At 35.0% G+C, this 25529-nt stretch overlaps 2 protein-coding genes across 10 annotated transcripts; one reads left to right on the top strand and one right to left on the bottom strand.

Annotated features, from left to right (window-relative positions):
- Positions 1-548: 548 nt before the first annotated feature.
- LOC133854359 (protein ABIL2-like) lies at positions 549-6157 on the top strand. 7 transcript variants are annotated; one of them, XM_062290528.1, is made up of 11 exons: positions 549-857; positions 2136-2164; positions 2282-2405; positions 3141-3223; positions 3403-3556; positions 4258-4357; positions 4460-4540; positions 5041-5089; positions 5174-5262; positions 5421-5518; positions 5736-6157. In XM_062290528.1, the coding sequence occupies exons 1-11, from the start codon at positions 846-848 to the stop codon at positions 5889-5891; spliced, it is 975 nt and encodes a 324-aa protein (XP_062146512.1). In that variant the 5' UTR covers positions 549-845; the 3' UTR covers positions 5892-6157. The 7 variants fall into 7 exon arrangements, with proteins under 7 accessions (XP_062146512.1, XP_062146510.1, XP_062146508.1 ...); XM_062290526.1 differs by having other exon boundaries at positions 2279-2405; XM_062290524.1 differs by having other exon boundaries at positions 2130-2164; positions 2279-2405.
- A 258-nt stretch (positions 6158-6415) lies between these two features.
- LOC133854358 (uncharacterized) lies at positions 6416-14665 on the bottom strand. Of its 3 annotated transcripts, none has more exons than XM_062290520.1 (15): positions 14485-14665; positions 13423-13657; positions 13236-13307; positions 12799-12873; positions 12121-12218; positions 11603-11846; positions 11188-11262; positions 10373-10470; positions 9857-10100; positions 9108-9205; positions 8842-8977; positions 8507-8623; positions 7586-7846; positions 7429-7490; positions 6416-6885 (listed from the first exon to the last, which is right to left on the bottom strand). In XM_062290520.1, exons 1-15 carry the CDS (start codon positions 14587-14589, stop codon positions 6706-6708), a joined length of 2100 nt encoding a protein of 699 aa, XP_062146504.1. In that variant the 5' UTR covers positions 14590-14665; the 3' UTR covers positions 6416-6705. The 3 variants fall into 3 exon arrangements, with proteins under 3 accessions (XP_062146504.1, XP_062146505.1, XP_062146507.1); XM_062290521.1 differs by having other exon boundaries at positions 13236-13304; XM_062290523.1 differs by lacking the exon at positions 11188-11262.
- Positions 14666-25529: the final 10864 nt, after the last annotated feature.

Raw genomic sequence — 25529 nt, 5'->3', positions numbered from 1 at the left:
TGGTATATAAATGTAATGGTTTTGGTAAAACTTGTGATTTAAAAAATAGTCTCAAACTACCTTTAAAATTATACATTATTAAAAAATACATCCTTAACGGTGTGAAAACGTAAATTTTTTTTATATTTATAACCTGTTATTTTAATTTTTTTCAAACGAATTACTTTTCATAATTTTGTTTAAAAATACTTGTTTGGCAAAATCGTAGGACGAAACACTTTTAACACTTCTTTAACTCTTAAACTATAAAGTATTTTTGTAATTTAATTTCATAGGTGAGCTTTTAACTCGCAAGATGACAAAACTTAAAATTCAATGGGCTATCAGAAGATAGATTCGAGCTATCAACCAAATATTCATTAACTTCTGTGCATACTTTCTTCCCCAAATAAACTAATGTGCAGGCAAAGTTGCTAGCTAACCCCACAGTGATCCATGATCAATTGATTTAATTAAAATTTAAGACTTGATATTTTCATTACAATTGGCGGGTCCCAATTTTGACAATAATCGCACCATGACTTGTCTTCAAGGGAAGTATTCTCTAGAAACAAAAATGGTTGGTACTCAAGCTTGAGCAAGAATCATTTTTTGCTTTCATATATATCCCGTGCTCCAATAGCAAAAGCTTCTCACTGACCTGCCTTATCCTGCTACTGTTACTGATCAAGTCTCTTCCTCAATATATCACTCTCTCTCTCCTTTATGCTGAGATTTTTTTATGTGAAAAAAGATGAACTGTACTTCTGTTGATGTCTTCTTGAGCATTTGGATGGTTATTTAGAGTCTTGAGCTTCACTGGGAGGTGGGTTTTGGATTGCAGTACTTTCACAGCACGAACAAGGATGACCCAGCTGGTGTGTATGCTGAACTTTATCTCATCATTTCTTGGTTCTTTCTTGTATTTTATTAGATGTTTAATTCCTTCAACACTTCCTGTATCTGCCGCCTGGTTGATCAGAAGGCTGATCACAAATCTTATGTTTTTCTTTCTTTGGTTTTATACAAAGTGTAAAAGAAAAAGAAAAGGAAAAAACAAAAAAAGTACCGCCTTTTTGTGATCACCTAAGGGATATTTATTATAGGCCCAGTTGAGAACCCAATAATGAGTGAAGTTTCCTTAAAAATAGAACGGGGGGTGGTTCTACAACCCAAAAATAGAATAGGAGGTGGCCGAACCACCCCCACAAGCTGTTGGGGATGTTCGACCACTCAACCGGTGAAGGGGTGGCCACCCCTTTCAGTTTTTATTTTTTATTTTTAATAATTTTTAGAGGCAATTTGGATAGTTGAAATGAAAAATTCACGAGCACCTCTCGTGTGGCTTTTCTTCATCCATTTTAACTCCAGATGCTTATTGAGAGTATAACTTAAAACGGTGTGGTAGTTGGAGGGTGTTAAAGTGTCATTTTTTAATGTTCAGTGGTTTTTAGAGGGGTGTGAGTATAGTTTTTAAGGGGCTAAATAGCAAGTAGTTTTGAGGCTTATTATACTAACCATTGTAATTGAAGAGTCAACTTGAAAAACGTTTTCCATAACGCATCTAGAAATGAACAGTTTCATGGTCAGTACAAATACTGGATGTTAAGGCAAAATACTGGTGTTGAACAACCCAAAACTTGATGTTGAAACTGATATAAGAAAACTAGGTTTCTATGTTTTTTATTCCTTGTTTGCTTGCTCAGAATTGAGAGAAAAAGAACAATAAAACATCCTCGAGTGTATTGTATTTGTCTCTAATTTCTTAACTGAAACCAACCAAATACTCTCTTCACTTCTTTTTGGGACAAATGATGATTTAACATGGCATGGGAGTAGTTATTTTGAGTTTAAATCCTGATTCTGTATTTTACTTTTCATTTCAATTAAATATTCTACGTGCTAAACTTATTTATTGAAGGAAGTCTAAACCCATACATGGGGTGTTAAAATATTAATTAATTGATTAATTCCGAAAAAGAATTTATCGATTCTCTCTCAATTGGTTGAACGGTTGGTATGATGATTTAACTTCACGGGCGAGGTCTTGGTTCAAGTCCAAGAGGGCCCAATTTAATCATTCACCATTTCCTATTGCTTAAGGTTTCTTACAACAATGATTTAATAGAATCATCATTTTGATTTTCTAGGAGCAGTTAAATGTTGGGATCAGGAATCAGGATGACCTTTTCTTTTCTTTTTTCTTTTTTCTTTTCTTCTTTTTTTTTTTTTTTTTTGGTTCAAGTGTCAAGGCAGGTAAAACAGATTTTGAATGTTTGTTTTGGATTTCATTGGTTTAGCAGGCCAAGAGCATTCATTTCATGGAAAGTGTGAAGTCTCCCTCTTCTGTTTCTGTAAAGCAAGAAGCTTCCCACAATGATGAACTCTTCATGCAGAAGAGGTTATTCTTTTCTGATAGCCTCAAGGTCTGTTCTCTCTAACAATTTATTTTGAGTTAGGCAAATCTTTTCTTATTGTTTACCTGTGGAGTACATGATATAATTTCATATCAAATATAGAAACTAAAATAAAAAAAGAAAAAAAAAAGGGGACTCATATAATATTGTTGGACTCAAACCCTGCATGTTGCATCAAGGTCTCACCTTCAAAATTTTGTGTTTATCCCCCCAACATTACCCATTGAGGAATATAATGTCCCAAGCTAGCATTCTCATGATTTAGTTCTTGTGAACTGTCATATTTATCAATCTTATAATGGCCCCATGTTAGAAATTTGAATTATTCCATTGAGGAATGTATAATGTTCATTTGCATTTATCCGTTTGGGTTTGTGATTTTAAAATGTTGATTTAAAAATAGCGAATTTAAAATGTGCCATTTGAAAAAGTGATTTTTAAAATTGCAGTTAAGTGTTTGGTAAAATTCCAGTTTGGCCTTTAAAATCGCAATTAGTCTTTAAAATCGTGCATTTTTTAAAATGCACCTCCTTGCCTGTGATTTAAAAATGCACTCCCAAATGATATATTTCTTTGATTGGGTTTAAAATCACACTTTTGGTCTGCAAAATTGCAATGCTAAACGCATTGTTACAAGTCCCTTCCAGTGATGCTTCAACTTCAAGCAAATATATGAAAGAAAATATATGTAACAGTATCCTGTAAATTGGATTACAAACTCTCCTTCCCTGCAAATGTATTTAGGAATTGAAGGATCTGAGGAAACAGTTGTACTCAGCAGCAGAGCATTTTGAAGCAGCTTACAGCAAAGAAGATCAAGATCACACGTGAGTCATCCCAACTTTATTTATTTATTTTTTTCACTATTTTCATTTTCATTTCTGTTTTCTGGACAGAAAGTTACTGACTTACTGCACTATCTGAGAGATGGGGTATTTTTCCTTCTATATTTTTCATAGTTACATTTGAGAAGATTAACTCTGTACTTCAAAAAAAATGTGCATAGTGTACTGGTGGAGACCTTGAAAGATTATGCCATTAAAGCTTTCGTCAATACTGTGGACCACTTGGGTTCTGTGGCATATAAGGTTAATGGATTTTTGGATGAAAAGATCTGTGAACTATCTAGAACTGAGCTTAGGTTCTCTTGCATTGAACAGGTATTCCTTTTGTTCACTTTTCTGTCAGTCAGCATATGAATATTGGTAGCTAGAAACTTTCTATATAGAAACCTGTCCTCCACACCCATGATTGTTATTCATATTAAATCACCACATATCCCAAAAGTTTAAGTTGATAGGAAGTCTAACGCTTTCCCTCATGTCCCCTTAATAAAGGATAGCCAACATGTAAAGTATTTAACTGAAATAGAGGGTGAATTGTAGAGTTAAGGTTCGAACTCAGAACTTGTACTCCGATATTATGTTAAAGAACCACTTAACCCAAAAGCTTAAGCTTATACAAATGAGTGAATTTAATCATTTAATTAATATTCTAACAACAACACGTCTGAATCACGTTTATGGTTGGATTACAAATTATAATTTAGAGTATTGGGGAGTCATAATTTTAACCTGTTACGATCCTAAAGGTTAAGGATTTAACCAAATCAATATCAACAATCTTAGAGCTTTTTAGATCAATGGTTAGGCTCTTAGCAAAGTTAACGCCACTGTCCTGAATGGATAATGTTTAAAACATGGGCTGTGAGCGCAGCTTCTTTACTCGCCTCCTTTCTTTAGGTTTCATTTGTTGTATAATACATACTTGAACTTGACAATTTTAGAATTTGCAGAGTTTTTAGCCTATTTACTTTTCTTTTTCTTTTCACTTAAAAAAAAAAAATTGCTGGAAATTTCAGAGACTCCGAACATGCCAATACTTCACTGATTGCGGGGGCCTTTTTCAACAATCATTGGCTGTAAAATTTCCCAGGCATCATAAGCGGTACATCTTTCCAGGCAAATACATTCTCCTCTGCTATTTCACTTTACCCTAATTTACAATACTTTAAAGCTTACATTTGTGGGTGTTAATGGTCATGCCAATTTTGCTTTGTTCAGCTGGGACAACCACGGATGCTGTTGGCCACTCTCAACCGATACATAAGAAGGCTAAAGAGGACTTCTGTCAGTTTGGAAGTGGTATTACATCTGCCCTGTGCTGCATTTAGTACTATCTTTTACTACAATTTCCTTACAAACTCACGTGATAGTCCGCATTTATAGATATCATGCGGACTATCACGCCAGTTTGTAAACGTGGTAAGTGTTAGGTGGACTGCCACGTAGCAGTCCATATTTTAGTGGTCACCTCAATTTGTAAAGAACTTGTAGTATAAGTTGTAATGCCCCTGGCAACACTTCGTTCAATGAGCATGTCATCCTAACATTTGAATCTTAGTGAAAAATTATTTATTACGATAAGGTAGCATAGTAGCTTAATTTTTTATGACCTAAAAACACCTCAGCAATTTGAGAAGTAGCATTACTAATGTTAGGGTTGGCAATTTGCGTTTGCATGCCGGGTTCAGGTCATCCAACCCATTTAATTAAACGAGACCCTAATCCCTGTTACTAATGCCCTTCATACAAGCTACTAGGGAAAGCTGATGGCCTGATAAGTTGTGTTTTTGGATTTATAGGCAAAGCTGTTCACGCAACAACTAGTGAGACCCCTCCAACAATAGTCAGGTAGATGTTGGCACTACATTGGTTTATTTTTTTTGTGTAAACTTTACCAAGCTCATGCTCTATCGGTAAACAATTTTGATACAGAAAAAGGCACCCTGCTCTATGGTCTCCACAATCTTCCTCAAGACCTGGAACTTTTCAGTTTACAAAAGTTGCATCCCGCAGAGCACCAGGTTTGTGAAAATGGTTTTGTTCTTATTATGGGAATTAGAATGTCATTACAAATATATCATCTCACACGTTGATAGGTGTACTTGATTGTGTGGTTCAGAGGGTCTTTGCTGCATATTCTGTACTGATCATAATCTCTTTTTCCTTCCCATAAAATCAGAGAACCGATCAGTCTCACCATGTCGCTTTCCTTTCATACGGTCTGGATCTCTTGTTAGGAGATCAACTGCTACGAACTATTCTACCGCCAATAAACGGGTAAGCACAAAAACCACCGGTTGCTCTAAAAGTAGACGGTAATTTCAGGAAATTCGGGTAGGGAATGAGAGGTAGGGTGCATGGATTGGGATGCCGGGTGAGACCCTGGGGTGCGAGATCCACCTACTCGGACACCCCGAGCCCCGCACCCCTCTCTCATTCCTTACCCAAACAGAAACTTCTTAACTCAAAAAAAAAAAATGTTTTATGTTTGCAGTACCCATCAGAGCCCCGGAGGTCAGTTTCATTGCCTATTCATGCTGAAAGAGACAGGTCAAAAGGTATTTTACAAAATTCTGGCAAAAGCAAAGGGCTGTTGAAGGCCTTGCTTAGCATGCACAAGTCCAAAAGAGAAGGCATATTATACAAATAGTTGGATGAGAATTGAAAGGAAGAACAGAAAGCAGCATGCTAGGAAGCAGAATGACCAACGCCATTGATGGTTCCTCCATATGCCTTTCTTACCTGACAATACGATTTTGCCACCAGTGCTTCCTTTCATTTGTAATTTGTACAAAGCATCTCCCTCCTGTTCAAGTCTCACATTGAACAAATCTGATTTGAATGTTTTGGGGAACTGCATATGTAAACTATACATAGTTCACGGAAATTATATTGCACAAATAGGGCACTTTAATATGCTTGTAGTTTCACGGTTTAAAATGGATAAGTATTCGCTGCAATTTGGTTACGAGCACAAATGAGAGCGGGCCTCTCAATGGGGTTACTTGCCAGGACAGATGCCCAGACAGTCTGAAGTGCAGAACCCACCTGCTCGGGCAACTAGACCCCATTAGAGTCCTCTCTCATATTCACCTGTCTCTAGTTTTATGATTTGTGCAATGGAAACCTAATGTATAGTGTTCAACTCCAATTTGAATCCTTAAGTTTGCCAACAAGCATAGATGAAAATGGTAACTATCTGTCATTGTCTTGATATGGCATTGTCATTTACACTTGCAATATAAAGACGCACGGTATTTCAATCATTTTGAATAATATGCTTTCTAATATGACATATACAAAGTTTGTAGCTCGAGATCGTAAATGGATTCAAGTACCATTCTCATCACCTCTTTCATGATCTTTTCTATAGGACTCCAGCCGTGACTTTTCTTTCTGTTACTTCAAAAGCAGCTGCTTCAGCTTCAGCCACTCAAATTAGGGCGCTATATATCACCTGATGTTCAAAGTCCTAGATCAAAACTAGGACGCTCTTCTATCTCCCTTGTACACGTATGCTCCTTAGAAGTCTTCTTCACGTTATCGATAGGGCCATAAGAAGAACAAGGAGTCGAGCTTGATTTACCAAAAGGGAAAGCTCCATCACCCCTTTGAGTCCCAGCCTCGACTTTGTCCAAACAAGGCTATACAACACAATTTGCAACAAAATACATTATTTCTAAACCAAGCTGAAGAGTTCACAAACAAGCAAGATCAAAATGAAATTCATAAAAAATAAATAAATAAATAAAGTAAAATAAAATAAAAATAAAAATAAAAAAAAGGAGGAAAAAAAGAAAAGAAAAAGAAAAACTGTAGACTGGTTAAAACATTTATGTAGATATATGTAGGATAGAAAAGCTAACTTAGACATCGCATGAGTATTTGGGTTCCAGACGTACTCAACAATATAAATCCCCCACTTGAGTTTGATTACATGTAACCTTTCCCACCTCTGAGGGTTAATATTCTTAAAGGTTTACTGCAGTATTAATCTTGGGCTTCACCTAATGTAAATTTTGCTTTTTGTGCTGATATCGATACAACTAAAGACAACAGAGCCCTCTTGGGACTGGATCTATACAAATTTAAGGATTTCTATATACAGAGTAGGTTTACTGATCTAGGATCCAAATAAAAGTAGAAAAGTGACTAATAGAGATATTAAAGAGAATTATGGCCTGGACCTGGTGGGAGTTTTCAAGATCGACATTCTTGGACGATTCACTGCCATTACAACTAGATACAGCTGCAGAATTCATTTCAGGTCAAGTTCTCATATAGTTAGACATTAAAATTTAGAATTGGAAAATGCAAAATGCGCGAAGTTATATTAAAACTTACCTTCACAAGATATAAGATCAGGAGAGTTCCCAATGTCTATATTTTCACTTGATTCCCAAATGCCCACATTTTCACTTGATTCATGAGGTCGCAAAGATGCTCTCGGCGGTTGAATATCTTCAGGAAAATCCAGTAAAACAATGTCTGAAACTTGAGGCTCCTTGGTAGAGGAACCCAGTTCCATTGTGCTATTATTCACATAATCTGCAACATTGCTTTCCTGAGCCGTAGGCTTTTGGAGGATGGACAAGATCTGATGGGCTGCACAAATTCAAGCCAGAAAATCACTGGCAGATAGGTTTAATACAGCGATGAGTTGATATCAGAAATGCAGCTTCATAAACTGTCGAATTGTCTTTAAAGTAATCCAGCCTAGAACATGACATAAACAGAGTATGTGTCTGTAATGACTCTGATGCCATTGGACATTCGAGCGTACGAGATATGCAGACAATACTCAGTTCTCTTTCAGTGCATGATGTATTATTGACTATTAAAAAAGTGAAACAGAAACGGATGCACTATGACCAAATAATTTAGTAGAACACTCATTGCCTCAACTTCAATTTTCAAAAGCATAAAAGAATACTAGAGATGCCTACAAAAGTTAAACGAAACATCCAATGAGTAGCAAGAAGCCTATAAACTCAACCCCCCATTTTGCTTAAATTTATGTGACCCAGCTAGCAGAAACATAGCAATTAGCTGCATCAAATTGTACATCTACCTTGGGCCTGGAGGTGGAAGGACATTCACATTTTAAAACTTTGTAGAGCTGTTATTACGTAGGATAGGAAGATATGCAGAAATTTGTATTATGTAAACAAAATCAAAGTGCCACAAAAAAGAAACAAAAGACAAAGAAGAAAACTTTTCAAATTTCACAATGTTCTGTGAAGCACCAAGTAACCTTTCACCCACCATCACGTATTGGCTTGTTTGTAGGAACTCTCCTGCTTAATTTGATCTCATCTACACTAGAGATGCTAAAATTTGAAACCGCGTCTTTTTCTAAACAAGCATTGTTTTGGGGTGCTCCTGTAGATTCAATCCAAAATATTTTCATGAGGGAAGATCAAGACCTGTGCAAAGATCAAAATGAAAATAAAAGAAAAAGAACTAGAGCCAATACCAAAACTCAAATGTATCTCTTATCACATGATACAAATACTGAAGATGCCAGTTAGCATAGCTTTCGACAACCCAACAACAAGATATATGAGAACTCAAAATTAGCTTTTTATAGCAGATCATACCTTCAGGTCTTGCACATGGCTCACCAACCTCCACCAAATATTTGGGTAGTTCCAGCAGACTTCCTGTTCTCACATCTTCTGATAAACTGAGGAATTTACGGCTCAGGATGGTTTTATCTTCATTTAGTAAGGTAACCTGTCATGCTTGACAGTATTACTTATTTGTAAAGGAATGATTACCTCTAATTACCATCTACAGTGTAACCTGCATCCCTTCATATTTACGGCAGGGAGCTTAAATTAAGTTCAAAAGGGGGGGAAAAAACCTGCATCTGGAAAGAACCACAAAATGAAACTTTCAGGATTCCACTGTGATACTTCTTGGTCTTTTGAATTATCTGACCAGTATATAGAGCATGCCATTCTGCATTGCAAAGGAAATAACAGCATGAGGAAAATCAGTCGGACAACATTCACAATATAACTGAAAGGTATTTCTAGAAGTTCAAATGTAACTACAAGTGTCGCTCTTTTATCCCTACAAAATGAAACAAATACCAAAATATGCACACTATTGCGCATAATCTGTTGTAAGCTAAGCAATCTAATTTCATGACCTATAAGATTCTCAATTTTTCTAATTTATATATTGAGATAAGACCAGTCTTTGAGACTACAGAGACCATTATGAGAATTATTTCAGATCCTAACCATTTAATTTGTTTTAAGGAGCAGCAGTGGACCAAAAACATTGTTACAAAAAGCTTCATTTAGGGCTGTAGCCCATGTCAAAAAGTGAATGCTTACCACTTTGAAAAATCACAAGAAGGCTAATTAGGAGAATGGGAAAATATTTAGCGTAGGTATTAAAATGAAAAATCAGAACAATAAGAGATCACAGGATAGATGTTACATGCAATGATGATAGATGAAACCAAGCATCCTTCAAAGAATTCAGATGACAATAAAACTAAACTATAGATTTTATCTTTATATTTTTTTCTTCCTGAAAGACAACTATTAAACAACCAACATGAGAAAAGTACCAAGTTGATGAAAAACTAATCATACTAACCTTTTACAACAGATTTTTTGTCTGTACGACACACCTCTTGCCCATGCATCAACCCTGATTTTTGAATAATATTGCCATCATTCCCTTGAATATTCAAATCCATTAGAGGTTCATGGTTTCCTTCATGTTCCCCAATTTCAATCAAATGACCATCAAATGCTATTGATTCACCAGATTTTATAACTTCATCTTTTTTTAGAAACCTGCTATCTAAAAGTTTCCTGCTTGCATCATACAGCAACACCTGAACAGGGACGCAGAAAGGAAGTGTAAGCATCATTATGGACAGAAAGCCAGTGAAACAAAGGAAATAAATTAAAGTCAATCTATCTGCAATTTATTTTATTAAGTAACAAGGGATGTGTAATTGCATGGTTGATTAGTCAGATATGGAGTGGGTAACAGGTAAAACTGAAACTACTGATGAGAAAGTTTAAGGGAATATGTTTTTTGCCAAGACCAACAAACAAGATAATTATCATGTGAATAAGAAAGACTATAGCTCTGATAATCAACCTGCCTCCCCAGGGAGCCGCAGATAGTAAGTCGCAAGAAACCATCATGATACTTCTTGGCTTTTTGAGTTAATTGTGTAGTGTAAAGGACCTGCCATTCTGTCATTAAGAAGAGAACATGTTAACCTGGATGGAAAAAACACAAAAAATAAAAAATAAAAATAAAAGTCATGCAATAAATCCCAAGGGAGATCCATGGTACTCCTGCAATATAAAGTAAAGATAATAAAATCCAAGACACAATCAAACAAACAATTGGGTGTGTGTTCTGTTGTTTCGACTGTCTTGATGATTTGAAACATACTAATGAAATTAAGCGAGTCCAATTTGTGTAAATGCAAGACTCCTAACAGTACTATTTTTGTTCCATTATTCTCACATATTGATCTTTTGACATGTTGCAATGTCAGTGCATGACATTCACAATTATGTTTGTATCAGAACTTGGTCTCCATACAACAGTGTGTAAATAGCTGTCAGCTTCAAACATAACACAAGATTATTGAAATCCCAATGGCCTTATAAATCTAAAACATTATACATGATGAATATGGACAGCTCAATTACACAGTAGTGAATTGTTGGTTAGCATTATTTTGATTCGTAAAGCATTCCAATCGAACTTCTATGTGCATAGAATATATGGATGGGGAACATGCTTGGTGAAATGTTTTACTTCAGTTTATTTCAATTAAGAGCTTACTGTTTTACTATTTCAATTGAGTCGCTCGGCCACTTTTAGGACCTAAAACTCTGCTGATGAGCTCTCAAGGGTCTCTAACTGATATAAATGCAGCAGGTAACTCCCAAACTAACCTCTTAAGCTAGGTTTTGCTTTATCTGGACTACTCTCTGGTGCCCCATGCTTGTCCAGTTTACTCTTCTCGAAGTCTCAAGTGAAAATCAGCTATGATGTTATGCCAATGGAGTATCATATTTAGTATCATATGTAAGGGAGCAAAATTTAACTCTAGAACAACACCAAAAAGATTGGGCGATTAACTGGGAGGCCCTCATATTGCAGATATCTGAAACCACAAACCTAAGACAATAGTTACAAACCCCAAAAATTAAGACAAATATTGCAGTTATAAGGGCATAGAAGACAAGTGTCATACTGGAGTTTATCGATATGACAGAGGGGAAAAGGTGAACGTACTTTAAAGCAACTGAAGGAGGGAGAATTTATTAAACAATTATAGTGCAAGAATTAATGTTCATACTGACCAACCTTTTCCAACATGTTTACTGAGGTCAACATAGTTCTCTTGTCTATGCGTTGTCCCGGTTTCCTTAGAAACATTGCGATTGTCTCCTTGAACATTCAAATCCGTAAAAGGTTTAAGTTCTCCATCATGTTCTCCAATTTCAACCAATTGCCCATCAAAAGCTATCGATTCACCCGACCTTATTACTTCATCTTTTTTAAGGAACCTGCTATTTAAGAGTTTCCTACTAGCATCAAAGAGCATGACCTGAATAGAGACCCCAAAAAAGAGATTGTTAGAGTCAGCTGTTTTCCATCAAAATAAAGTGAACCTCTCTGCATCACATGAATCACTAAACAAAGATGTCTACTGACATCATTGAGGAGCGACTTAAGGAGTCCCTATCAGGCAATAAGATAATTAACAACTTAGAAGAGGACCTGGAGAATGGCTGATTTATAGAATGGTTTACTTATTGAGATCAACAATCATGATGATTGGACTTGTGAAGAAGAAATTAATTGGAAATAGGAAAGTCAACCTGCCTCCCAAGGGATCCACATGCTACAAGCTGTAAAAATCCATCATGATACTTTTTGGCCTTTTGAGTTACTTGAGAAGTGTACAGAACCTGCCACTCTACATTGCAAAGGGTATCACGTTAAACAGGTAAAACAAAAATAGGAGAGAGGAATATACATAACAGAATGCAATGAATCCCAGGGGCAGGTTATTGAAGTCACTTGAGCCTTTCTCATTCCCAAAATGCACCTCAAAGAAAGAGGTTTGCTCAAGACTTGTAAAGCCCACAACCCAAGCAAACCTTGGCAATGTGGGACTCTTAACACGCCCCCTCACGTGTGGCATCTTTTTGAACAAACACGTGTTTAACATCGGGAGGGAAGGCTCAACATTGTCCAAGGGCTTGTGGCTCTGATACCATATTGAAGTCACTTGAGCCTTACTCATTCCCAAAAGGCACCTCAAAGAAAGAGGTTTGCTCAAGGCTTATAAAGCCCACAACCCAAGCAAACCTTGGCAATGTGGGACTCTTAACACAGGTAACATGAAGCAACTAGTACCAGTTTGACAATTAATCAACTTCTTGCCATTATAGGAAAGACATAATTTTGTAAGTCATATTACTATTTAGCCATTGCACCAAAAAAAAAAAAAAAAAGTGTCCATTGAAGGTGCAGCAGCAAATTCACAAACTAACCTGCGATACTTGGTTTTGTTGTATTTGGACTACTCTGTGGTGCTTTATACTTGTGCAGTTCGCTCTTCTTGAACTCTGAACCACAAGCAACTTTTAGAAGTATGGCAGGCAATAAGCTCATGTACGCACAATGCTATGTAATGCAAAATGCCGTTTTTATGTGGGGAATCCTCACCTGCCGAGTGACTCAAACAATTGGTGTTTTAACTGTAAAAGCCAATGATAAAGTGAATTGCATCTGAACTGGATTTTTTCACCAAAAAGTTAGGTTGCCCAGTTGCTCTATACTACCTTAAATATGATCCATTAATTTATGCACCATATACCAAATATCCTCTTATACTAGCCTGAACAACTTGACTAGGAATTATGAAAAACGCAGACATGAAATGCTGTTTTAAATTAATGATCATGTTTATGTGAGTCATTATGCTAACCTCTTATAATTTTATGTGAAGGGCTCAAAGTTGGTCGTGCTTTATTCTTCTCCACATCATTCTTTCTACCTTCTGAACAAAATTAAAAATTAAAAAAAATAGAGAAAAGAACACCAAAAATGCACCCAAAAAAAGTTCTTAAGCAAAACATAAGAAACCCTTAAAGAAGAAATTGTTATGACAATACCAAAAGAAACTGAATGATTCCTGAACTTTTGTCTTTGCAGCAAACTGGGTTTCTCAGTGGTTTTCTTATCACTTCCTTGTGAATTCAAATCAGATAGTGGTTTATGATCTCCCTCGGGATCACCCACATCAACAAGACTAGCATTGAATGTCAGTGTTTCGCCCGAGCTAACTACTTCATCCTTCTTCACGATCCTACATTCCAAGAGCTTCTCGCAATCATCATAGAGCATGATCTGTGTGCAACAATTCACAAAGTGCAACGAAGGACCAAAAAAAAAAAACCTCGGATTAGTATCCTCCAGATTTTCTAAGGTAAATCCAGGGTGAAATTCTTCAAATCTTAACCATTTATTTCTAAATTAACTGGTTCAGATTTTGCCCATCTCAGCATTTATCACCTTTGGAAGATCCTTAATTTCTTTAATTCATTGTACCTCACTAAGTTGAACGTTGAGCGACAAAATTTGATTGATTTTGTTAAAATATTAATTAAATGATTAAATTTTTTATTTTTTATCGACTTAAATTTTTAGAATAAAGAATAATTTAACATTGTATTAAAGTAGAGATTTTGAATTTGAACATTTTTTTATAATTTACCTCCCATTTATATTATATGCTGCCTGAAAAAGATTTTGAGCTCACACATAAAAAAAAGAGTTTGAATATTAATTAAATAATTAAATTTATCATTTTTAATCATCTTAAGCAGTGATTTATCACGACTTAATTATAAAAACAATGCTTAATTTTAAGAACTCAACAATAGAGTTATCCAAACCAGCAATCTTTCTGCTTCACTAAATAATTTTACCAAAATTTTCAAGGAAAACACAAAACATTACTCTTTAACAAAGCCATAGAAATACAAGATAAATGCAGTTTCAGATCTTGATTTCGGTCCAGAAAATGAACAGCCGCGCTTTCTAAGTTTATAAGCACATGGATTACACTAATTTCTATAAAACTCAATCATTTTAGCTCAAAAGAAAAAAACTGCGCTAAAAATCAAGTAAAAAATCTCGTCAAATTTGATAAATTAAAGAATTCAAAAAAATACCTTGTTGGTAGAGATGTGGAGCTCTAAGAAACCGTCCTGGTAAACTTTGCGCTTCTGCTTCGTGTGCTTTGTGTAGGTCACGTTCCAGCGCTTCACATTCGCCATTGTCAGAATCCCGGATCTGAGGGCCAACCAAATTGACCAACAAAAAAAAAAGGTTCGAAACTCGGATCCCCAAAGGAGAGGGTTTTCTTTTGGTTCTGAGTGGCGGGAAGTGGAACAGCTTGGGTTGGTGGAATTGCGGACGGGGACGACGTCGTTTAAATGCAACTTCGTGATTTATGGGAAATACGTGGGCTTGTGGATAAGAGTTCATTTGTGGGCTGGGGCACGTACTTTAATCTTGCTCGGTCATTAATCAAACGACTCTTATAAAAATATATATTTAATATGATTATAGTTGACTTATATTACATAAAGCATTCTTAGTAGCCTCAACAAAATAATTTTTAACTATTTTGGTGAGCCAATTTAATAAAAATACTAAAAAATCACTCACAGCAGTCTTACCAATTTATTTTTTTTCCCAGTTAGTGCTTCTTCTTCTCCTTCGGCCGAATCAATCTTACTTACTTCATTTTTCTTTGTTTTTTTTTCTCTCTCTATATATGGTTATTTTTTAAGCAGGAGCAAAAGAAGCAGACAAACAACAATTAGGTTAGATCTATTTCATTTTTTTTAATTAATTATATATCTGTATTATAAGAATATTCGATCAATTGACTATTTCGTGCTCAATGAACCATTTCGTCATGCATGAATGCGTTTGTTTTGTGCTCCAAGAATTTTTCCAAATTTTGGGAAATTTAAGTTTATTGAGTTCGTGACTTTCCACATTTTGGTTAAAGATAGTGTGGATGTTTTAGTTGACTCCATTTTGGTTATAATAAAAAGGAAGAACACAAATATCATAGTTGAACTTTTGTCCCTAGTTGTTCACAAAGTTTTTGTTCTCTGTTTTGTTGATTTGTTGGGACTATTCTGGTTTGACACTTGTGTGCTTAGTTGTTCACATAGTTTTTGTCCTCTGTTTTGTTGTTTGTATGGTCTTTTACGACCCTTTGTTTGTACTTTGATGTTTGGTTAGTAATAAAATGTTCACTTATTCATCCAAAAATATCATAGTTGAACTCCATGTAATATTAAATAATTAACACACCACAGGTTGAAAGAAATAGTAACTAAGGCTGAGTTTTGAGTTCTGAATTACCTTGAGAAATATTGTTCACATATGGTATTATATTTAGAAAAATATCCTTAATATATATATAGCAGCTTCAAATGGTTTAGTCACCTAAAGCATACTTGAATATATGCAATTCCTTAAAAAAAAATTATAGGATGAAATTGGATCAAATGGGATTGTCTTAAACTTTTCTTTTACCCTAAACAAACAGATCCATAGTTGGACACTGTTTTATACATTCTTTCGTGGGCTGGAAAGTGGTTTGATATTCAAAAGTACGTAGCGTGTAGCAAAAGAAAATATTCAGGGTTCTGATTTTGATGTTTGTTCTATTGTCTAGCTCTCCTTGTTTCTAACACCAACTTATTGAATCCCTAATCAATTTTTTCTTTAGCTAGAATAAGGTGAAATTTTTTAATCCAGATACATGTGTTACATCATTGTTTGTGGTGTTGCAAGTACATTGTTCTGTTGGATTTTTTCTTGCTTAATTTTTTTCTGGATTTGAACAATTAGTGTATTATATTATAGGGGTGACTCACAACTAGGCCTATGATGGAAAATGTCAATGAGTCACATGACAAGCTTGCAACACCATCTACAAATGTTGAAACTCTCTTGCCTTCCTTGTAAACAGAATTGGATCCCACGAAAAAGAAAAAGAAAAAATCAGAAGTTGTGAATCAGTCAGTTGTATGGCCGCACTATACAAAAGTGGAACCAATTGACAAGGAAACCCCTAAGGCAGCATGCAATTATTACAATAAGATCTTAGGGTGTCATTGGAAAAATGTCACTTCAACTTTGATGACTTACCTTACCTCTAACTATCCAACCTCTCCACTTAGACAATCTGGAAAATTCAATGTATCTAAAAGTCTAACTCTATTGCAACAGTCATTTAAGAAAATGCCAGAGGGCGCTAGTAGCAATACTAACCAATTGGGATTTGTGAAGTATGATCCGATTAAAGTAAGGAAATTGGTTGTTTAATATTTTATCAACGAGGAGTTGCCTTTTAGGCATGTTGAGAGTAGCGGGTTTAAAGAATTGATTAATGGAATTAAACCAAGGTTCAATTTACCATGTCGCATAACTCTATAAAAAGATTGCATGAAATTATATGTGGAACAAAAACTTAATTTGAATGCTTTTTTAAGGGGTAAAAAAATTTGCATCACTACTAATATATGTACATCTCTTCAAAATTTGAACTACATGGTTGTTACCGCTAGATGCATAGATTTTGATTGGAGAATGCATAAGAAAATAATCAAATTTAACTTAATTTCAAGTTATAGGGGTGAAAATATTAGAAGAATGTTGGAGAATACATTGATAGAATAGGAGATTGAATTAGTGTTCACTATTATAACTAATAATGCTACAGTCAATGATGTGGCAATTGGTTAAATGAAAAGAAAGTTGACGGACAAGAGAGATATTATTTTGGAAGGTGAATTCCTTCACATGCGGTGTGCCGCTCATATATATTAAATCTTGTTGTAAATGAAGGCTTCAAAGCATTGAGTAATTGTGTTTCTAATATTAGGAACGCAGTGAAAGTTGTGAGGTCTTCACTGCAAAGAATGACAAAGTTTAAAGAATGTATAAAGTGTGAAAAAATTCAACGTACAAAGACGGTATCTCTAGATGTTCAAATGTTTAGTGCGACTGAGAAGTACCAAAAAGTTTCACTTGACTTGGGGAGGAAGATGGTAATCCTTTTGTTGTTCCTAGCGATACTCCGTGGGAAAATGCTAGGAAATTTGTGAAGTTTTTGAAACCTTTTTATGAAGCCACATTGAAGTTTTCTAGTTCAACTCATGTCACCGCTAACTCATATTTCATTCAACTTTATATTATTCAAAAGACATTGGCTGATGGATGTATGAGTTCTAATCATATTCTTAATGCAGTGAGTTGGGATAGGAAAAAAAAAGTATAAAAAATATTGGGGGACTATGGATAAGATTAACTTATTGTTGTATGTCGCTCATGTTATTGACCTGCGCACTAAGTTAAAGGCGTTAATTACAATATTACTTGGTAAAATGCAGTGGCCCTGAGTGGGCGAAACAAATCGAGACAAATGTGAAAGACCTTTTGAACCATTTGTGGGAGCGATACAGTAAATTATGTGGGGGGGGCTTTGTCTCGCTCGGATGCGGGTGTGGAAAGTTCAACTATTACTTCTATAGATGTTAGTGGTGATAACGATGATGATACACTTACAGAGATGGAATATTGGATCCAGTTCACCCAACACATTGAGGAAGTGAACAACTTGGAGTGTCTGACGGAGTTGGATCGTTATTTTTTGGATGGGTATGAAGCAACAACAAAAGATTTTGACATCTTACTTTGGTGGAAGATTAATGCACCCAAATATCTTATACTCGCAGAGATATCTCATAATATATTGGTCATTCCTATTTTCATAGTTGCATCTAAGTCTGCATTTAGCAACGGAGGACGTCTATTAGATACCTTTAGAAGTTCATTATTTCCATTGACAGTTGATGCCTTGATTTGCACACAAGACTGGTTAAAGGGCAATCAAGACTTGGAGAATGAGAAGATTATTGAAATCATTAATGAGCATGGTAAATATAAAATTGTTATAAATTCATTTTACTTTTCATTATTATTTATTTATTTAATTCATTTTTTTTTCCTTCTATTGTAGTTATAGATGATTGAGAGCAGAGTTACAGAAAGCCAGAAACAGGACCATGCTTGGATATGTTCATTGTTTAATATGTTTATGAACTTTTGGTTATAAACTTTTTAAATATGTTTATGGATTTTTGGTTGTTGGTTTGTTTAAAAACGGTGGTTGAATTTTAATAGACTTACTTTTAATCATTAAATTTCAGGTTTATGAAGGTTTGAATTATTCAGCATTGGAATTTACAGAAATTGATCAAGGGTTGATGGTTTTGTGGCCTTGTGGGTGCTTACTGCTCTGTTCATTGTAGTTTGTTGTTGCTGTGTTTTGTAGTGTGATGCTTCTGTGCATTGCAGTGGTGTTGGTTTTGTTTTTTTGGGTTTCTTTTGTGTATTATAAGGACTTCTTGATTGAGTTTGCTGGTGTGTTTTTACAATTTGATTGTTTTGTTGTTTTAGTTTGTTGCTATTTGTGAATAGCTAGCTTAGTGTTTAGTTGATGCTACTGTTTACTGTTTAGGTGGTGTGATATAGTCTGGAGTATATATTCTCTTGTATTTGATCTTTATAAAGAATTTGATTCATAAAAAATAAAAAAAATAAAAAAAAAAAAGTTTCATTTGAGATTTAAGATTTTTGCATCCCTAATTTAATTTCTTGATTGAATTAGGCCCAATACCTTAAAAATAGCTAAAACCGTTTAAAAAAAAGCCCAAAAAAATTTAAATGAAGTCCAAAAAAATAGGTTCAATACCTAAAATAGGCCCAAAAAGAAATTTTTATTTTTATTTTTTAAAAAAATTTCTTTACGTGGTTTGGATAACCGGTTTCACTTGGGTAATCGTGTACCCTCCGGGTAACCGGGGTACCCGGTTCCAGAGCCGGTTATTGAAAATCAATAATCGGATACCTCAGAGTCAGTTCCCGGTTATTGCCTGATAACCGGGAACTGGCTCCGGGTTTACACCCATGCTTCCAAGTCTTTTATTCCATCATATCTCACCAAAACCTTCTTCTATCTTGTGCAAGTGTTGTCCAACCCAAAATTTTTCTATTGTTGTATTATTTCATAAATAATTACATTTTTCCATTTAGCTTTGATATTTCTTCTACTTTTGGTTGTAAGTCCTTGGGCTAGTGCAACTTTGTTGCACTATTTGAGAATCGGTTATTCATAATATTTGGACATCGTATTTCTTTACAGTTATGAGTTTCAATAGTTACTAATTGTCTAAGGCGGTGTGGTTGTGGTTATAAAAATTTGATAACCGCTTGTACACCCCTACTAGAAGCAGAAGGCACCTCTTGTCGGACTTGGTTTAAGTGGTATAAAACGAAAATTATGACATTTTTGATATAATGCTTAGCTTAGGTTGTCGTTGGATAGTTCATAAACCAAGTTTGGATGAAAGAAACTTCTGAATGTATTTATGATATTGTTTTGTTAGAGCAATCTGTTCAATTTCTCTAATTGAGTTATAAAAGTATTATTGTATTATTGAAAAAAATAATAATAAAGAAAGGGCAAGCGTGCAATGTCGTATAACTGTAGGCCTTAGTGATTTTGGGCCTGTTTGGTAAGTAATTATGTTGTGGAATATTTATGTGTTGTTTAGTAAGAAATGATTGATGTGATATAAAATTTGAGAATGTTTTATAGAAAAGTGAAAAAATTTTGTTTTGTAGTGAGTTTTTTTTATTTGAATAGTAATAAAATATGATTGATGTGATATAAAAAGTGTAAAAAAGTTAGAATGTTTTTTATTTGATTTTTTTTAGAGAAGCGAAAAGAAAAAAAAGGGAGAGTTGAGAATGGTTATATATATATATATATATATATATATATATATGATAAATAGCAAGAGTGATGGCCAACTAGTAAAAAGCAAAAGAGGGTGCGTTTAAAATTCACGATTTTAAAGATAAATTATGATTTTATTAAATGCTTAATTATATTTTTAAAAAATTTATTTATAAATTGTACGTTTTGAAATCGTAAATCTAAATGGGTACGTATGTTATTACACGTATCCACCCAAAAAAAAAAAAAAAAAAAAAAAGTTAAAATGTGAGAAAGAAAATTTATCCATGGGGAGCATCATTCTACTGTGATGAAGAGAGTATACAAGGGTATGAGATCTAACACATGCGAGATCTCCAGCCACCCGCCATATATAGGTCTGATCATGAGTATTAGCTAAATTAAACCCACAAAAAAAAAAAAAAAAAAAAAGAAGAAGAAGAAAAGAAAACAAAGAAAAAACAAATTTGATAAGTACTGGGAAGTTAAAATCAACCCTAATTCTTAAAGGACATTAATTGACTAATCATGATAAATAAATAAAAATGCTAGAAATTACATTTTTATTCCACAATATTGATGTGACAAGCTCAACAAATTTTTGATTTTTTTTTTAGTAGTTCCATATATCGTATTTTTATCACAAAACTATACCACAATGTCGACGTGGCAATACCAACCAACTCTTAAATTTTTTACTCCAAAAAAAGACTTTTGAAATTTTTTTTTGGGAAAAGTATACATAACCCCCTCAAACTACCACCTCATTGTCAATGTACCCCCCAAACTACCAATTGTGTCAATATCCCCCCCTAAACTATCAAAAAATGTCAATGTCCCCCTAATGACAAAAATGCCCTTTATAAAATTATTAAAACAAAATAAAACTAAAAAAATATAAAATAACAAAAATTTCTTCCAAAAAATAATAAAAAATTTAAAACTGTTTTTTATTTTAAAAAAAATTATAATTTTCAGTTTTTTTTTTTCCTTTTTTTTTCTTTTTTTTTTAAAAAAAATTGTTCTTTTTCGTTTTTTTTTATTTTAATAAAAACTGGTTTTTTTTAATTTGTTTTATTTTTTACAAAAATAAATAAATTTCTGTTATTTTTTGTTTTTTGTTTTTTTCTTTTACAAAAAATTGTTCTTTTTCGTTTTTTAATTTAATAAAAATTGGTTTTTTTTTTCTTTTTTTCATTTGTTTTATTTTTTATTTTTTAAAAAAATAAATTTCAGTTATTTTTTGTTTGCTTTTTTTAAAAAAAAAAAAAAAAAAAATTGTTCCTTTTTCGTTGTTTTTTTTTTTTTAATTTTAATTTTTAGTTTTTAAATTTTAATTTTTTAGTTCTAGTTTTAATTTTTTGAATTTATGAGGACATTTTTGTCTTATTCAAAAAAAATTAAGGTCATTTTTGTCTTTTTGTTGTTCTTAGGGGGACATTGACATTTTTTGGTAGTTTAAAGGGGGACATTGACACAATTAGTAGTTTGGGGGGTACATTGACAATTGAGTGGTAGTTTGAGGGGGTTATGTGTACTTTTCCTTCTTCTTTTTTTTAAAAAAAAAACGAAGAATGTTGGTTGAGCTGCCATGTCATCATCGTGGGGAATACATTGTGGGATAAAAATGTAGTTTCTAGCATTACTACATCAACATGCATGTGATTGTCATATCAAAATTATGGGATAACTATAAGATAAAACTGTGATTTTTAGCATTATTAAAACAAATATTATCAATTAATATCAAGATGAATTTTAATAATCACAAATTTATACATCAAGATATTGTTTCATGGTTTATCTAATAATTATATGCTTTTCCCAATATTAAGAGACTAATTATCCACGGATCTTACCATCTTATATATATTATAATTAATTAGGAGTTTTTTTTTTTTTTTTTTTTTTTTTTTTTTTTTTTTTTAAAAAAAAGTACAACAGTAGTCAAGCATACAAGAAGAATTCAAGGAACTTTAAAAGAGAAAGAAAAATTCATTCCAAAACAGGGAGGAATGGACGAACTAGAGGTGAGAATGCAGCTAGAGGTAAATCTAGTCACGGCCCAATCAGTCACATAGTGAGCGCAGAAGTTTGCACTTCGGTTGATGTTACTAGCAGACCAGCTAGTAGTAGGGGAAAGTGTTAAAATAAACTCCGATATGATTGACGAAATACGCCAGTCTTGAGTAATCGTAGGATTATTGATGGCAAGGTTGACTATCAATGAATCACCTTCAAAAGTTACACGGGACAGCCCCATAGATGAGCACAGTGTAGCTGCAAGAAGAGCTGCGGTTGTTTTTCCATACAACGGGGTGCAAGGGGGACTAATTCTCGTCAAAACTTGAATAATAGCACCTGTAGAATCTCGACAAACAGCTGCCTGCGCTGAGAAATTCCTACGGATTGCTGTATCATAATTAATTTTGAAGCAAAGAGGAGCAGGCTTAGTCTAGACCTGGAGAACAAGAGAAATTTTGTTTGACCAAGCCCGGAAGTGTGTCCGAGATGAACGGTTAACATCAGCTGAGATTGATAAAGCATTCGGAATCCAACCCTAATGATGAGCTTTGTTTCGAGAGTGCCATATACGATCACAAGCTACCATTGCAAAAATTTGGAATAGATGAAAATCTTCAGGAGGAATACCTATTATTCCCGAATGAAGAATAATATTTAGCCAATTAGAAATTTCAGAGATACAGAGGGCAGTAATGTCCAATGGCCAGAAAGAGTTCCTCCAAATGAACTTCGCAATAGGGCATGAGAAAAAAAGATGAAGCTGTGAATCTGTTGAAGCAGAACATAGAGAGCATGAGGAATCCCTCTGAGAAGTGACAATAGATTGTGCAATACGATCCTTGGTGGGGACAATGTTCCAGACCATTTTCCAGAGGAAAAGTTTGAGTCTATGATTTAGCTTCAGCTAGGGTTGGCAATTTTTGACACGACCCGCGAATCCAACACGAACACGACACGAAAATTTCGGATTTGGGTTTATAGTAATCGGGTTCGGGTCATAATCGGGTTAACCCGATTATGACACGACTACAACCCGTTTGTAAAAAAAAAAAAACTGAAACAAAGAACAAACCTAGCAGCTGCAGGCCCGCATCTTTTCTTTTCGGTTTTCCTTTTCACTTTCTTTCACTTAGTTTCACGCCTCCTCTCCTACGGTCTGAATCAGCCGTTTCAACTTTCATTGGTTTCATAATCATGCCTCCTCCGAAGCTCCGATCCCCAGACCCTGACTCCCTAAGCTATCGTCGACCCACTCGTCGTCGTCGTCGATCGAGCACTGGTTGAACCGGAACGCCCTCCTGATGGCCTCGCTGAGATGGTTGAAGAAGTTAGAAGTTGCCCGAAATCCAAGTCCAATCCGAACGGTCGCCTTCTGCATCTCCCTCCTCTGATTCGTTTTGTTGTTGTGGATCTTCTTTGATGATCTTCTTTGTGGATCTTTGAGATGGGGCGTGAGAGAGGTGGACAGAGACAAAGGAGGAGGAGCAGCAGCGTTGAGACGAGGAAGAAGACGAAGTCACAAGGCACAACGGGTTACCCGGGTCGTGTTCGGGTAACTCGTTTAACAATAAGGTCGTGTTCGGGTTTGAATATTCAACCCGATTAATAATCGGGTCGGGTTCGTGTTGAACCCGAATATGTAATCGGGTCAGTCGGGTCGACACGAACCCGACCCGCTGACCCGGATTGCCAACCCTAGCTTCAGCTTCCACAAACCTTTCCAACTGCTAGGAGTAACAGGCGAAACTGGAGGGGATCGAGAGGAAGAATATAAATGATGAGCCGTCTTGGTAGAGAAAACCCCTGAAGCCGATGCAATCTAAATAAGAGAATCAGACATAGCTTGAATAGAGACTTTAAGAATTTCTGAAACTGTTCCGGGGGCAAAAAGAAAAAGTAGTAGAGAAAAATTCCAAGTTAAATATTATGGATGGATAAGATCCGAAATCGCCAAAGGGTATTCCAAGCAGAGTCTTGGAACTCGAGGTACATGTTGGAAATTGGGTAAAGTAGGAATCCACGGCGAATGCCAAATATCCAGAGAACTTGAATTATGAGGTATATAACAAGAACCCGACTTAAGCAAAGGGACAACAGATGTGATGCCATTCCAGATATAGGAACCTGTGCTTAGAGGGTAGGAGAGTAGAGTTCCATATTTAATATATTTCTCCTTGAAGAGGGGAATCCAAAGTGCATCATGATTTACCAGAATCTTCCAACAAAGTTTGGCAATAAGGGAAACATTGATATCTTTCATTAGATGGAAACTCAAACCACCCTGATCTTTTGGCAGACAAATCGAATTCCACGACTTCAGAGAAAGATTATGAGCGTTATTAACAGGGAAACCCCACCAAAAATTCCTGAAAGCAGTATATAGTCGATGGCAAAAGATGTCAGGGAACAGAAAAGAACTCATTGCATAAGAAGGGATAAAGGAAGCTACTACTTTAAGCAAAACCAATTTCCCAGCCTGTGATAGAGTTTTAGATCTCCATCCTTCTATTTTCCCTTTGACCTTTTGGAGAATATCCAAAAAAGAAGATTGTTTAGAACGGCCAAAAAACATAGGTAGGCCCAAATGCTTGGTAGAAATAGGAGTCTCAGCATAGGGGATAATATCCAGAATACTGGCTTTGGTAAATGCAGTAGTATTTGCACTGTACAGAATATTTGATTTATCCGTATTAACCGTCTGACCCGACCAAAGACTATATTGAGTTAAACAATCCTTAATAATACCAGCTTCCAAAGAGGTGGCATGTGTAAAGATAATCAGATCATCCGCAAACAGAAGATGATTTAAAGGAAGACATCTCCGAGAAATCTTAAATCCCTGTAGACTTTGATGTAGGAGTCTGGAAATTACCTCAGTACCTAAAATAAATAGAAAAGGCGAAAGTGGATCACCTTGACGTAAACCACGAGAAGGCCGAAAATGACCAAAAGGGGATCCATTCAGCAGAATTGAGAAAGAAGAAGTAGAGATACAAATTCGGATCCAATTAATCCATATTGGGTTAAAACCCAATTTCTCCATAATAATCATGAGGAAGCCCCACTCCATTTTATCAAAAGCTTTTTCCATATCAATATTTACAGCCATTAAACCACCTCTTCCCTTTTTATTCTTGAGAGAGTGAAGCATCTCATGGGAAAGAATAGAATTATCCTAAATATGACGACCTGACACAAAAGCAGTTTGCAATGGAGAAATAATCTTCGATAAAAGGGGCTTGAGTCTGTTAGCCAATATCTTAGAGATAATCTTGTAAATAATGTTACGAAGACTAATAGGCCGAAAATGATGAACAACAGAAGCTCCTAATCGCTTTGGGATTAAACCAATGAAAGTATGAT

The sequence above is a fragment of the Alnus glutinosa genome, chromosome 13 (assembly GCF_958979055.1).
Source record: "Alnus glutinosa chromosome 13, dhAlnGlut1.1, whole genome shotgun sequence".
NCBI lineage: Eukaryota > Viridiplantae > Streptophyta > Magnoliopsida > Fagales > Betulaceae > Alnus > Alnus glutinosa.
The sequence above is the reverse complement of the archived record's forward strand: the minus strand, read 5'-3'. Positions and strand labels throughout refer to the sequence as shown.

What these genes read in the sequence shown, in the direction of transcription:
- LOC133854359 (XM_062290524.1), top strand. An exon ending in TAAGCGGTACATCTTTCCAG is followed by an intron (nt 4,358 to 4,459) that starts GCAAATACATTC and finishes TGCTTTGTTCAG; the next exon opens with CTGGGACAACCACGGATGCT. An exon ending in CTTCTGTCAGTTTGGAAGTG is followed by an intron (nt 4,541 to 5,040) that starts GTATTACATCTG and finishes TTGGATTTATAG; the next exon opens with GCAAAGCTGTTCACGCAACA.
- LOC133854358 (XM_062290520.1), bottom strand. Translation starts at nt 14,589, where the DNA reads ATGGCGAATGTGAAGCGCTGGAACGTGACCTACACAAAGCACACGAAG. An exon ending in TTCACATAAAATTATAAGAG is followed by an intron (nt 12,874 to 13,235) that starts GTTAGCATAATG and finishes CTTGTGGTTCAG; the next exon opens with AGTTCAAGAAGAGCGAACTG. An exon ending in AACAAAACCAAGTATCGCAG is followed by an intron (nt 12,219 to 12,798) that starts GTTAGTTTGTGA and finishes TTTGCAATGTAG; the next exon opens with AGTGGCAGGTTCTGTACACT.